Below are 15,761 nucleotides of genomic sequence, written 5' to 3' on the forward strand. Positions count from 1 at the left end.
TATGCAACTTTTCGAATTTCGGACCTTTCACTAATTAATCATATTCGAACAATTTTTATCTTGATTGAGTTATCATCGAAAAAGTTTCCAAAATTATAATTGATTCGAAGTGTCGACTTCTCTGGAAAAAGACCTATCAATATGTGTACGATCAGGATTGTTCTTGAAATCATTTATATTTTTCAAAACTTTTGTCTCTCCGTACTTTATGATTTATACATTTACTATTCACACGTCTGTCCAATTAACATAAGGTCAATGTCCTAAAATAAAATGCATTATAGATTAGGTATGTACGTATGCAATTTTTCGGAATTCTGACCATTCATAAGCCAGTTATATCTGAATAATTTTTATCTTGGCTCAGCAATTAATCCAATTATCAAAAGAAATTTTTAATATAATCAATATGGAGTGTGAGCTTCTCTGGAAAAAGACACATGTGTAAGATCAGGATTGTCTTAAAATCATTTTTAATTTTCAACTTGTTTATTTTCGTCTTTCTGTAAAAAACCAGAGAAAATTTTACATACATCTATGATTTTTACCTGTTTTGAATGATTGATTGTTCCTCTTGTTCAATCAATTACAAACATGAAGCTAGGATCGTTATTATAATGTCGCTAAAATCATAAGTGGATTTCTTGGTCTAAAAAGCGAGAGTGCGCGTGTCTCCTCTGCGCTGTGGTAAATTAAATCTAATTTACGCAATAGTGAAAGAGCGAGTGTGAAAGTTGCTCATAGTTGATGATCTACAAAAATCTTTGAACAATTTAATTAATGCACGCGCCATTAAACGGTGCATTAATAAATATCTATTTGTACATACGTCATTACTCCTTCAAATTTTTTAAGTGTATGGTTAATGTAGTTTAACGATGGTTTGAAAAACACCTTTTTTCGGCTTTTCTGCGTTTATGATTTTAAAATTAATTTCTTTACTGCAGTTGCAATTGAAAGTCAGTATTTTATAGTTGCAGTTTTTGCTTCCCCAACAATTTTTTTGTTTGATGGCTCAGCTGTATTTTATAAATAGTTATTGCATGTGTCCCTTGGAGCTATTTTTTTATGATTCAGTAACGTTTTTATGTATAGATAGGTTTAGGGCGTGCAGAAAAAGGTAACGTACTAAAACGATAAAACATTTTAACTTGGCTTCACACATTTTATGTTCTTTTTTCTAAGAGAGACGTTTTTTTGAGATTTTCTTCGCTACAGTTGATTATTTGGATGTTGTCTTTATTACCGTAAAAACTATCCATGCCTGATGGAAACGATGTTGGATTAACTAGGCATATATCTTTTTTTTATGTTTTTATGGAATTAAATCAAGTTTCAAACACAAACATTCAACAACATTTTTTTGCTATTTCAAGGTGTGCTGACTATTTTTTGTAAATCAAAATCAATTCAATCAAGAAAAATAACCTTTTTTTCATTTGAAACATTTGAAAAACTGATGTAAGATTATAATTATGATAATCATTTACGCGTGTTTTTAATTTACGTGAAATTAATATTCTGCAATAAAATATGTACTCGATTAGGCATACACGTGTACAAGTTTTCGGAACTCGTAATGTAGCCGCAACTAAATAATTACTATCTTTGTGACGTCATTATCTATTAAGTTTTCGAATACGATTGTTTCAAAGGGTCGACTTTCCTGGAAAAAGATCCATCAACACGTGTAGGACCATAATTATCGTAAAGTCATTTTTATTTTTAAAATTTGTACAGTTTCATCGCTCTGTACGTTATTGTTAATAGTAGTGTATGTAGTACACCTAAAATAAGAAAAGGATAAATAAACCTACACTTGAAAACAGTAAAACACCAAAAAACTTTATTACTTTTCCAATTTGCATCTGTCAATCAAAGTCAATTAGATCAATAAAAACCAAGTTTTTGTTATTTTAGATACTTGAAAAATTGATCCCAAAGTATTATTCTTATAAGATTTTTTAAAGTACAAATGTTTAAAAAATTTATTAATTATAAGACATGTCATGGTGAAGCAGCAATTTAACACGTAAATTAGTGCACTGAAAAAAATCTTGTTAATCCAAATAAAATTTATTTAAGTATAAACGAAGTTTTATTTGCATTAAATGAATATTTATTCAAATCAATTAATATTAATTTTAATCAAATATAAATTTCTTTATAACGTAATATTTAATAAATTTAAATATATATTTTATTTTATTCAAATAAATTTTTAAACAATTAAGGGTATTTTTCTTCTAAAGGTACCACAGAATGCGGATCATGGAAAAATATTGTTTTATTTTTGGACAAAAAAGGGAGCTAAATGAGCAATAAGGGCTCATCTCTCTCTCTCGAAAATTTACAGTTTTGAAGACACTTTGAATCAAAACGAGGATTTTTAAATTTTTTTCTGTTCCATAGAAATCTGAAAAATGTAATATTCTCTCGGAAAATTCACGCAGGTCAATTTAGGTGCTCAAATTCACACGTTTGATGTTCTACAGAGGTTTAGTGTAACATACTCGTGAATTTGTGATGTCAGTCTTCCCAAAATAAAAACTAAAAGCCCTTAACTCCGAAGAATGTCATGTACCTTCGCGAAGTGTTGGATCATCGACTCGGAAGGTCGTGGGTTAAAATATAGCTTCAACTAAAACCTGCAATTTTTTTTTTTTTTTTTTGCTAAATATCCGTAACGTCACCCATTGCGTTACCATGGGATAATTATGTTTCATTGCAGCCCATAAAAATCATGATTTGTTCCAGAAAAATATTAGAAAAATTCATCTTTTCAGTCTTTGTTCAGCTTTTGAAATAATGAAAGAACGATTTCACGATATGATCCAAAATCTTGGTTGAAGTATTACAACGCATGTGACCCCACATGGGGATTGCTTGAAAGTTTACGATAAGTATCAACTCAATGTATCCTATTCAGGGATAAAGGAGACTTTGAAAAGTGAGAAAGTTTCCTTAACACGTATCCAACTACCACTTAACGCTCATCATTATTGGAAATTCAGTTGCAAATTTCCAAAGTTCCACAACACGTACAGATTGTAGTGCCGTAGCTACGAAACGAAATTTGTGGAACCAAATCCCCAAAGAGTATCACTCCGATTTATGATGTTTTATTACCCTGTGTTTGAAGCTCATAATTTGTTTACAGTCCAAGTCTACGAGCACCACCGACTCGTGCACAAAATTTTGCACGCCTCCCAAAAAAAAGCAAAAAAAAAAAGCACACCCGATTAATGGAGAAACAGTAGCATCCCTCTCTAGTTGGTATCCATACCCTGTTTGCTTGTATTTTTCTTTTCCCACCTTATTACGGTGGATCGTTGTCTCTCGCGGGGGTAAAACGTACCACCATCCGAGACACGGCGCATCCGTCAACGGGAGGGGGTGAGAGAGAGAGAGAGCAGTGTGGTGTACGTACACAATATTATATAGCTCGACGCACCTCCGGCTCGTAACCATCTCTCTTTCTCTCATTCGGGGCCTGGGCATGGGTGGGAGTAAGCAGCGAGAGAAAGAAGGTAGAGGCGAGTGCAAGAGAGAGGGGCCCCGACGGGCAATCGAAGCGCCGCGCGCAGTAAGGGCCCACAGGCCACACAGCTCACTTCTTCCTTGCCTACTTATAGAAACTAGTCGCACTTTGCCCACCGGATCGAGCCGACCTTCCCCATCAAACCGACCGCACTTATCTTTGGAGATATTTTCCAGATAAGAGGGACAACAAAAAAAAAAAAAAAGGAGTAGGGGAGGCGAAGCGAGGAGGCCCGTGCGCGCGTGTTTCGTGTGTCACTCAGTACCGATACCTCGTTCTGGACTTACAGTGGGCCGTCAGTCAGTGATCCTCGTTGACTTTGCAAGGAGACACGCGCACTTTTTCAAAATCAAGGAAAGCGCCCCCGGTCGATCGCCGTAAGCAGTGCGATATTTGACAGTCGTCGGGACTTACGGCGTGTGTGTTCTCCCACACCCGAATCGGTTGATCAGTGTCCGTCGTTGTACTGTAAAGGGACCGTGGGGTACGGAGAAGCAGTTCACGTTGGCTCGAGCTGCAGACGCTCCGGTGCCGTTTGTGCATCGGCCAGGAAACCATATACCAACAGGCCCAAGGGACATCGCGCCTCCGAAGGCTCTCAAGTGGATAAGCTCGTTCGTCAAAGTGCGCCGAAAGTTTCTTCTTCTTTTTTTTTTTTTTTCTTTTTTTTTTTCATTGTTTTCCTCTTCTTTTCTTCTTTGTTGTTTGTTTTCATTCCACGCAAATAACCGCGTGTTTATCATTATTCTGGTGCGAAATTCCCTCACCCTGTTTTGGTTAATTGTGGACTTGACGGACGAACGAACGAAGACGCAAAGTGCAGGCACGTAATACGCTTCTGGTTGGATCGATGCCGACGGTGCGCGCGTGTTGCCCCGGCGATTATTACTTTTGACCAAAGGATCGTCGAGCTGAGGTTTTAAAGAGCCAACGGTGTCGCTCGTCGCACATGCCGTGCGCACTCGCGACCGAGTACTCCAGTCCTAGGTGATATTTGTGAAAACGTTCGGGAGTCCCGAGGACTACAAACGACACCACTCTGGATACCACGTTGGTCCTATGTGAGTATTTCCTTTTATCATCATCATCATCGTTGTTGTTGTGCTATTATTTATTTTGCCAAAGGTCGGTCTTGTTTCGCTGGATTTTGCCGCTCGGTCGAAATATTTGTTTGTGTAAATTTGTCGATTGGGGTGTTTATTGTGCGTTGAATGTTCAAATGCAAAAGTGAGGGGTGGGGGGAAAGAAAAATTTTGCGAAAAGTCAGGGAAAATGGTAGCAACGATCCACGAAGCTTCCTCGCGGTAACGAGGATTTGAAAGCGCACGTATGGCAGCACACCGCGAGTAGCTCCATCTGTCAGTCCTACTTTCCTTGATCTACTTTCTATCTTTGCGATAAATCAAAAGGCATGCACGTCTGATGTTCAAAGAGCCATCCGCGACAACAATACACCATACCGATCTCCCCTTGAAATATCTCGTTTTGACAATTAATAAAGCGAACATCCGTGAGTTTTAACAATCGTAACAAACCAAAGTGTACATTATACCCGTCAACGACGAAATATTCGTTCTCGGCTCGATAAAGCGGACTCGATGCTCAACTTTCACAAGTGTCCTACTAAGCGCCGATCGTCGGGAAAATACTTTGGCTACGTTGTTTAGAATAACAATAACAATTATTACAAATCTTTCTTGGCACGACCGTATCGATAATTTAATTGAAATGGCGCTTTGCCCGTAAACTCGTGTGCAATATGATCTTATGGAAATTAAAATTTTAAATGGACTTGTAAGCCAGTCCCTTAGAAGATTCTCACGGTACGCCGATGAGACCGGCTAGTCAAATTCAAATCAAAAGCAAACGAAAGGAGAGGTAAAAAAAAAGAAAAAAAGAAAAAAAAATATATAGGCGGGGGGAGCACAGAGAGCATCGACAGCCCGTCATTCCTTCGCGGGCAAACGGCTCGCGCTCCGAAAATTCCCAAACGGGCACACACGAAAACGACGAGCGGACCGACGACCCGAGCTCCGTTATAATACTTTGCTCGGGCGTGTGTCCTTGCTCATTGAAACGGACTTGTGTGTATATTATATACTCTCGAGGAGAACAAGCAGCGCGACACACATGTATGTATATATAATAATATACACACCGGCTCGACTTCTTTGCGTAGGTGGTCAAACGGAAGAGAAGAAAGGGGACAAATTTTTTATTTTTTTCCTTTCTTTTCTTCTCTGCTCGGTGATCCTTGCGTGTTCTACGTACAATGCGCGAATAGTCGACTTGGGCCCTACCGAAAAACCGCGACTCCTTTCCGCTCCTTTCTCCGTTTTTTTTTTTTTTTTCTTTTTTTTTTCTTTCACGGTCACGAATGCCTACCCCATTTTTTCTTTTGGTAATGGTAATTTCTTTTGGCTTTTTTGAAAAAAAAAAAAAAAAAAAAGAAAAAAGGTCATTCCGTTTTCCGCGACTCGTGTGCGCAAGTACATGTTGGGGGCTCGAAAACACATCCGCGTCTCGTCGTCCGCGAACTGATGGGTTATCCCACCGTAGCGGGTAATAAATGCCGGCAAATGACGGAGAAAGAGACGGAAAGAGAAAGGGAATGAAAAAGAAGAAGAGGATAAGGAGGAAGAAGGCCGAGGAGAAGGATGCCGGTGGGCCCGATGCAAGGATAAACAGCTAGACCATACGCCTGCCTACTCGCCGCAAGTGGGAGGAAGAGGAGGTGGAGGTGCCTGCCGCGAGAGTAGGTCAGTGTACCGAGCGCGGGAGCACGTGAATGGGCCCCTCGCGGCGCGAGAAGGGGAATGGGGGTGGGGGGGGGCTGCGCATCGGGAGAAAGAAAGTGGGAGGGAGTAGTAGCGTTTCCGAGTCTCGAGTTCCGCGAGGAATGATGCCCCCTTCCTTTCCTCTCCTTGCCGATACGGCATATATCTATATATATTGTGGCTGCGGTCTACCCACTCCGGATCGCCCCTTTCTCCGCGCTTCTATACTTAATGTCGATCCTCACGTATATACACATAAGTATATGGTATGTATATATAGCTTTTTCTCTCTGCGTGTTGTTCTATGCTAATGTTTTTTTCTTCCTCGTTTTTTTCCCCGCTACTCGTTGTATTGTCTTTCTAAGCTCGCGCCCTGCCCCAAACACTCGTTTGGGCCATTTTTTTTCCCCTCTCATCTTGTTGAAGACGTTTCGACGGATGACTCTGCTCCTTCGCACATCTGCTCCATTTTTAACTGTGTCGCTGCTGATGGCAATCTCTTGCCGAATCCATAGGATACACGCATTTTTTCTCCGAATGCCAATTCAAGCCTTCCGTTTGGCCCGTTTTTAACACCATTGTCTATCATTGCGTGTTATCTGATTTTTCTGTTTTTTTTTTTTTTTCTTTTTTCTTTTTTAATAATACCATTGTAATGCATAATGACAGCGTGAAACGCGTGACTCCGCAGGTACGCGTTAAACGACTGAAATCGGATTAACGAAAATTTTTCGATCCCGAAACCATACGGTGTATAACCGATACTCCCTCATTTCCGAAACAATCGGCTAATTTTTGTTTGCCTACATCGCGCGATAATTAATCTTGGGGAACCCGCACGAGTATACCGGCGTACCGGTACACACACACACGCATTCGACTGGCGGCCGACCTGGAATCCGAGCTCGTACCGATACTCGTTTGAAAAAAAAAAAAAAAAAAAAAAAAAAAAAAAACAACAACAACAACCGGCCGCGGGACCTTCGCTCTACCCTCAGGGCTCCCCCCCCCTCTCGTATTCCTATCAGATCAAATCGGCCATTGATTAGGCTCGCGTGGCTATACACCAGAAAACACCGATCGCTCCTCCTTGATTTCCGAAGCTAGCTAGCAACAATTTCTCCGTCTCTCTCTTTGGCCTATCCTCGGCTTCTTTCTCCTGTAACAGGCCGCGCCGAGCCACACTTTCTCCGTTCGCGAGCTCTGCTCGCGGGCACTTTTGGTGCGCGCGCGTGTGTGTGCCAAGCGGGTTTTGTGCGCGAGTTACTTCAAAAAACGGCGTTACTTGTACACGACGACAATCCACGGAACGCGATGGGAGCTGCGGCCGTGGCTGCCGACGTGTTCCGCTGCCCGAGACCATCCGTCTGGGGTTTGTGCCATTTTTCTCTCTCTCTCTCTCCCTCTTTGGTTTTGTTTGGGAACACAGTGAAAGTGGTTCCGACAATTTTTCGATCCGCTGCTCGGCTGCGCTTTTTTCTCCCTTTTTTTTTTCATTATTTTTTTATGCCTTGTTTTTCATGAAATCGAGAAAAGTGGGCTCTTGAGCGTGAAATCACCGTTTGCTGACCCAAATATTCTAATCTGAGGCGAGCGCGTGTACATACGGGCGACAGCTTTGTTTTGTACGAGTCCCATCATAAATAATATCGAAAGGAGAGAGAGAGAGAGTATTTGCTTGTTTTCGTTGTTGGTTGTCCAGTATATTATTATATACCTACCTGTGAAAAACTCTCGCTTCTTTTCCTTCAAATGTAAAACCAGACCTTAACATTGAATCCTTATCGGGCCTCGTTTTCGAAAAACATTAATAACCAACCGGTTCACGTCGAACTCGCATTTTCAAAAGTCGAGTTGTTCCACACCCGCCATATACGTGGAAAGGACCGTTAATTTTTAAACTGCCCGATGCTTGCAAGTTTTTCAATTTAACCGACATACACAGTAATATGACATGACGCAAGTTTGGAAGAAAGAAAATTGAGCCGCGGTTGGAAAAAAAAGATAATGGCGTTAAAAGACTTTCGTTGCCTTTCGAATCGACAAGTGGAATTCTCGACGTTACGCGCTTCTTCGCGCGGCATCGAAGTCCCCGGCCAACCGGGGGGGAGCTCGTCATCGGACGTACGTGCATTGTGCTTTGCTAAAAATAAATTTTTGATCATCGATAATTAATGTTACTTACGAATAGCGAAATTTTTTTCTTTTTTTGCACCAAAAGTATTACATTTTGCGTCCATGGACACGCACACCTTGCGCCTCAGAGCGCCAAAGGGCCGAAACGTTCATTTCCAACGAGGACAAACCCAAGGGCCCTGCAAATGTATGCCCACCAGTGGACGACAGCTATAACATACACTACTTCCAATTCGACGAACTTCGTATACCCTATCCCAAAGTCCCTTAATTCCTCGTTCTCGCTAGCACTGCGTTATCTTACGGCCGTTTTGACAGAAGCTCATTAACGCGTATATAGGCACGTACACCGTTGGTATTACTCCAAACTCGATCGTCGTCGTGCGGCCCATGTACACACGTATATAATGTAGATACATAACGCGTGTACATGATCACGTACCGCTACAATTTCCAGCGACAGATAGAGGACCCCCATACAGCAAAAACCGAGATACACCAAGTATATATATATATGTACACACGTTGCGCCATGTGTACCTGTACTTTGGGTATATACTAATTAAATATATCGCGTAACGGCTCGTGTGCTCCCCATTTAGCCATTGTCGTTGCATGCTGATATATAGCGTTGCGACATCCCTACCGATTTTTCCGTGAACTCCATCATTCGGCATTTAGCGGCACAACCCAAAGACGAAGGCCACCGTCGCGTAACTCCTCGTTGAAATGTCTACCTGGAAGCGGTTTTTATAATTATGCTCCTCCGTTATCGCGAGTGATACGCTTGTGTTGGCTGCAGGTTCGACGAAAGTGAGATTAGACCGTAGAATCGCGATGAATATATATGTGTATGTCCACGTTCGGCTTAACGTATGTGACGGTGAGGGAGGGCAGCGAGTAAAAAAAAAAAAAGGCCAAATTTGGCACTCCGACGTATACGTATGTGAATGTATATATATAGGAGGAAGAGGAGAAGAAGACCTTTACCCACTGATCTCATTGTCGACTTACTTTGCGCGCTGTCTTCGCGAGCCGTGCAAGCATCGAAAGACGAACGGGTATATATATACACACATCCCGAGGTAACGGGACTTGTCTCGGCGAGCGAGAGCTGCGTCACGCGCCTCCACCTCCTGTTCCATAAGTGTAGGTATATAGCTTCCCTCTCTTTTATTTTTTCCCCTCTTCTCCTTTGTGCGCGCAAGGATATGGTGCAGAGCAGCTCGAGACGCGTGCAAGAGAAAGAAAGAGGTAGTTACGCGCAAAGTGTTTGAATAAATTTTCGGTGGATTCCTTTTTCTTTCTTTTATTTCTTTTTTTTTTTTTTTCATCTCTTTGCGCTCAAGCAATGGCGACGGATACGCGAGAGTTTATTGCGCGTACTTAATTGTGATTGATGCGACGGCCACTCGGAATTTTGATTTTTGGAGCTTATACGGTATGCTCCTTTTTTTTTTTGTTTCGTCATCCAAACGACCGCGTTTGACAAACCCCTGGGGAAAAGATGGACATAAAAAAAAAACCCCAAAGAATTGCATTTTTACTTGATCTTCGGCCGAGTAATGATTATCGGTCCCGAAGATGCGGTCAATTCCCAAGTCCGTCCCGCAGCGCACGAAAAATAACGCACCGACGTGCAGCCGTAAAGCAATGCGCGTCCTTATATAATAGAGCTCGGCGCGTCATATTGTTTAGGGTCCGGCTCATTTCATCCCGCGACCCGCCGATTTTCGCCGCTCGGGTTCATCCGATCTTGGAAAAAACAGTACGCCGATTCTCGCTGCGTTCCTTTTTTTTTTTCATGCGGTAATTTCGACGGGGCAGGCGTATACTCGGCCGCGGCTGGGCTAACACGCGGCAGCAGGCGGTGTCCCACTAACCCAGTTAACGGCCCTCGAAGCGAGCCGAGCGGGGTCTTTCTTCTCTCCGGCGGTGTATATACATGCACGAGGAGAAAGAGCCAACGAGACGACCACCACCACAACCACCGCCATTACGACGAGAATTGACGACACGCGGAAGGAGGTTCCTCGGTGGGATGGGGGGAGGGGGGTCCTCCTCCTCTAGACTCCCGATAGCGTCTCGGAGACTGTGCTCGGCAACTCCTCCGAATGTCGTACACCATCGCCCGTGCCGGTCTCATTAGAGTATATACCTGATGTAGATTTTCTAAGGGGACAGGGGAGAAGGGACTCATTAGACTACAGGTATACATGGACATGTGGTATATATATATACCTACGCGTGTACATGCTCAAGAAATGGGTACGGCTTCGCGTTTCTTCCTCTTCTTCTTCTTCTTCTTCGGCATTCTTTTACTAGCAGTTTTCTTGCGCTGGTCCAACTACAATTCAAGCGGAACTTGTTCATCCGTCACGATTTGGATGTATAGGGCTGCTTTTTACCTGCCTTCATGTACAACTGTTTTCGATTTACGATTATGTGGTTATTGTTCCGCTTAGTTTCATGTATTAGTTAATACGTTGGTACATACCTACATGATTGGGAGAAAAAAAGGTTTCGTCCTTGGACTTTGTGTTCGTAAAAACAAAAAAACAAAATAAAGATATAAATTCATGAACTCTTTGATCGTACATTGTGTGTATTTTACAGCATATACTTATATTTTGTTGTAGGAAATTAGTGTAGCAATGGTCAGATGATGACTAAAATCCGCTCTTATTAGCCAAAACCGAGTCCCTGTAAACACATATTGATTAGAAAAAGAAAGCGCAACACAAATCCAGCGAAATGGGTGTACCCATAACTGTGCAAAACAATGAGATAAATAAAAATGAAATGAAAATGAAAAAAAAGAAAAATTTGTCTCGTTTGTTCGTAGGTCCTCGCGGCGCCGTTGGCGGTTGCAACAACGGCAGTAGAGTGGATCCCTGGCTGAGCAACTCGTTTTTCTGCCCCTCGGTCCCGAGCCCGGGACACCCAAGGATCGACGAGGGGCAATCGACACTCCCTGCCAACAACGATTTCGCCTTTCCCGACAACAACAACAGCAGCAACAACAATAACCCTCGTGCGCCCAGTCATTACCTCCAACGTCAGGCCCAGCACCACCACCACGTAGGCCAAGAACGCGACAGCAACGGCTGCTACGGCAACATAAACGACAGGGGCCCGAACAACAGTACACCCGGCAACACGAGCCTCGGCTACGTCGACACCACCACCACGACGCGCTCCAATGTCACTGTCGGCTCGGATCCGTACGGAGTGATCAACGGTTACAACAACAGCTTGGCCCCGCGCGCCACCTCCTCCTCGCACCAAGGCCGCCAACTGGTCCAGTTGCTCAGCACGCCCGCGAGCTCGTCCACGCGAAACGACCAGAGCTCGTCCGACTTTTTGACCAGCTACATATCGGGCTTCCCGAGCCGGGGCAGCCCCACCGGTGTCAAGCGCCAGCAGGAGGCCATCGACGAGCAACGCGCGACCTCGTCCTCCTCCCCCCCGAACGCACCCCCCAGCTACGCCAACACGTCGCTCCTGAGCTCGCTGCTGTCCAACTCGCGGAACACGGGCGCCGGCGTCAAGATCACCGGCTACTCGAACCGGTTGCCGAGGCCAGGCAACCCACCCATCAGGCCCAACAACAACAACAGAGGCGGGCCGGGCGTCGACGAGCCCCTTGTCATACCTACGAGTCCAGAAGCCACCGGCAACCTGCTGCTGGGACCGGTCAAGCTCGAGTATCCGGAGGCCGCTGGACCTCCGGATCTTCGAGAGGACCACGTCAAGGTCGAGTACATCCTCGGGGACACGGGCTCCGATTTCGACGACATGAAGTACGAGCAGCCACAACAAGGTGGACCCCACCTGCAGGACGCGAGCGAACCGCCCCACAGCAGCAACAACAACAATAGCCCCAGCAACAACAACAACAATAACAACAACAACAACAACAATAGTAATCAGAGCAGCGGTCTCGGGGCAATAGGATCGAGTATGTCGGTGGACAGCGTGGTTCTTTCGCCGTGGAACACCCTGGTCAATCACGACATCAAGCAGAGCCCGGACATGGAGGAGTGGCTTTTGATGGGCAACGATTCCGAGGAGTCGTATACCGAGTTGAGGGCCCCGCCGAGCCTCCCGTCCTTCACCAACTGCACGGCCAACGTCGGCTGCATCAACGGCATCAACGGACGCCACTACAACACCATTGCCGTGGCCAGTCGAACTCACACGGGCTCGCCAACGCCCTCCACGAACAACAACAACAACAGCAGCCCCACCAACAACACCGCCGCTTCCGCCGCCAATCTTGAGTACTACGAGTCCTCGGTCGTTTCCTCGAGCACTCCCTGCCAGCCCCAGCCGAGTCAAAAGCACCACCAGCAGAGCTTGCACCACCACCACCATCACAACAACAACCACCACCACCACCAGCAGCAGCAGCAGCAGCAGCAGCACCACCACCACAACCACAACCACAACCAGCACCAGCAGCATCAGTATCAATTTTCGCAGCCACCGGTGCCGCCGTCGGATGAGTACATTGACCAGTTGGTGAACAACATAATGATGAACTCGGTGATAGCTGACACGACGGTCTCGGGTAGCGGGCCGTCCTCCGAGCAGGAGACGCCCGATTGGGAGGAGGATATACACAAATTCTTGGCGTACCCGCACGGTCCCAAGACCGAGGAGCCGAGTCCCATCGTAGTGCCGAGCGTCGCCGGCCGGCAATACCAGCAACAACAGCTCTACCCGGGCGGTGGTGTTCATCCGCACATCCCGGGAGCGTCCCAGAGCATGTTGGTCGATTGCTCGTCCCCGATACTCCAGAACAGGTTGCAGCCGTCTTCGGGGGCGAGGTGCGGCGAGGCGCCCACCTCGACGAGCCTGTACACACCGGCCGGCAGTCCGCCCGGCTGCGTCTCGACCTCGTGCAGTCCCGACCAGCCGCCCCACTCGTCGTTCGTCGCCCCCTCGAACCCGAGGAAACGGCCCCGGGCCTCGAGCAGCCACCACCCGTCCAAGAAGCACGCGCCCTGCGCCTCGTCCAGTCTCGACATGGGCAACGGGTCCGGCGACGGCTCCGGACCGGCGAGCACGACCTTGGCCTTCGGTGGCGCGGAGGCTGGCCTTATGACCGCCAAGGAGAGGCCCATGCACCGGTGCTCGGTGTGCAGTCGGGGCTTCCTCAACAAGAGCAACATCAAGGTCCACCTGAGGACCCACACGGGCGAGAAGCCGTTCAAGTGCGACGTGTGCAGCAAGTGCTTCCGCCAAAAGGCCCATCTGATCAAACACCAGCAGATACACCGACGGCTCGGTAATGAACAAGCCTAGGCGTATTAGGGCAGGCGCGGGTTTTCTTCGCCCACACAACCCCCCCCTTTTTTTTTTTACTTCCACATTATTATCATTACGTTGTTTGTACACCGCGACCCCCTTGCCCTACTACGATCTTACACATATTGTGATGTTTGTAATCGCGCGCGTGACTTTTTTTTTTTTTTTTTCTTTTTTTTTTTTCCTTTTGTTGGTGTTTGTTCTTAACAAACGAACGAGCGTTTTGTCATTCGTTTGTTTTTTATAAACTAACAAGCAACTCTTCATCAAGATTGTAGATAGCGAGTTAAGGTCGCCGAGCCTGCCTTGCAGCAGAGAGATCTCGTTTCCCGGTGCAGCGAAGCACGTTTTGAAACAAACTAAATACGACGACAACGACGACAGCAACGACTGTTGTTCATCGTGACGTTGCGTCGACGATGACGACGACGACGACGACGATGATTATTTTCAGCGGGACGCGCCCGCTGCCGTGAGATACTTACACATATACATATACATATTTATATATATATATTATACCGCTGAACGGTGCGGCTCATTGTTCGCGAGTCTTGCGTTTAGCTGTAAAATGATGATTAACTTATGTTTACATACATATATAAATATAATGTGTGTGTATGTGTGTGTGTGCGTGAGAGAGAGAGAGAGACAGGTACCCTCGGTCGCACCGTTATTATTATTATTGCTCTATTTTTATTTAAATCATTTTAATTACGAATTATCATGCTTACAATTTTTATCATGTATTTTTATAACATGACGTGTATGTTTTGTGCGCTTTGACTCTTGTTAGTACTGATGTTGCGTCGTTATATGTATACATATACCTGATACGTGAATGCATGTCGAGTCGCGTGTGAGGTGAAAGTACCTATTATTGTACATCGATACGATTTGCGTCATTATCAAGTTTACCTTTTTTTTTTTTTTTCAAACAATTTACAACAACTTAAATGTCGTAATTTAAGAGCAACAACTTTAACGTGTGTTGTCGAGTTGTAAAGTAACTTATTTTTTACCAACTTGACACCTTCGACATGTACCTATTCGTGAAACAGTACGTTCTACCGTTACTCGTCTCCAAAGGGTTTCATAATAAATTAATGCCCATATTATGAACGTATGACGACTTTGCTACCAAGAGACAAAGTTTTCGGCATCACTTGGCTCAGATGAAATTATTTTTTTGCGATGTGATCAATTATTTTTTTATTGATTTGATAACTGTGATGGCAAAAATAAGTCATTTAAGGTTTGTGCCATAGTAGGGACTACTGGAAAAAAAAAAAAAAAAAAAAAAAAAAAAATTATCATTCTATTTGATGCTGTCCCTATTATGAAGCAAACTCACAGAATTTTTTTTTTTTATTATTTATCTACTCGAAAAAATGATGGAGCTTTTTTTAATCAATTTTAATATTACGAAAAATTTACGAATTTTCAATGAATTTTTTTAATGGATTGAAATACTTTGTAAATTCGTCCACTCCCACGTTCCGTGAACAGGGACACGTTTGACGAGTGGGTACTTTTGCCTTAGTGTAGGTAGTTAGATTTTTAAGCGCACAACACAATTCCTGGGTTTATTGTAAGTATGTGCTTTTTTTTCTTTTTTAAATACAAATTTATCGTTTTAAATCGAAATTTTTCGTTTAGTCGCGTTCACTGGTGACGCCATTCTAGTGGATCTTGTCAGAATAAAAACCTTTGGACAGGTATATCAGTTTGTACGTGTCGCGGCAAAGTAGGTAAACGCGTAACACGTGTGGTACAGTATAGGTACTGTACATTTTTGAAACGTATATAATATGTATATATATATGTACACGTGTGTGTGTGTAATTGTAAAAAAAAGCGATCCTCGATTTTTATGCGACATCAGTGCATGTTGCTGATTGAATATTTTATTTTTTCATGCCTGTTGTTTTACTTTAAAAGTATATTGAAAATTGAATGTAACAGCGTTATTTTTTACTTTTTACCAACTTACG

At 44.2% G+C, this 15,761-nt stretch overlaps 1 protein-coding gene across 1 annotated transcript; it reads left to right on the forward strand.

Annotated features, from left to right (window-relative positions):
- Positions 1-4,544: 4,544 nt before the first annotated feature.
- On the forward strand, positions 4,545-13,911 carry ich (zinc finger protein ichor). Its single transcript, XM_089596783.1, has 3 exons — positions 4,545-4,602; positions 11,300-12,871; positions 12,947-13,911. Exons 2-3 carry the CDS (start codon positions 12,253-12,255, stop codon positions 13,762-13,764), a joined length of 1,437 nt encoding a protein of 478 aa, XP_089452909.1. The 5' UTR covers positions 4,545-4,602; positions 11,300-12,252; the 3' UTR covers positions 13,765-13,911.
- Positions 13,912-15,761: the final 1,850 nt, after the last annotated feature.

Source organism: Copidosoma floridanum, unplaced genomic scaffold (genome assembly GCF_036245765.1).
Source record: "Copidosoma floridanum isolate Cflo_tuat_1 unplaced genomic scaffold, Cflo_Japanese_pri ptg000001l, whole genome shotgun sequence".
In the NCBI taxonomy this organism is placed as follows: Eukaryota; Metazoa; Arthropoda; class Insecta; order Hymenoptera; family Encyrtidae; genus Copidosoma; species Copidosoma floridanum.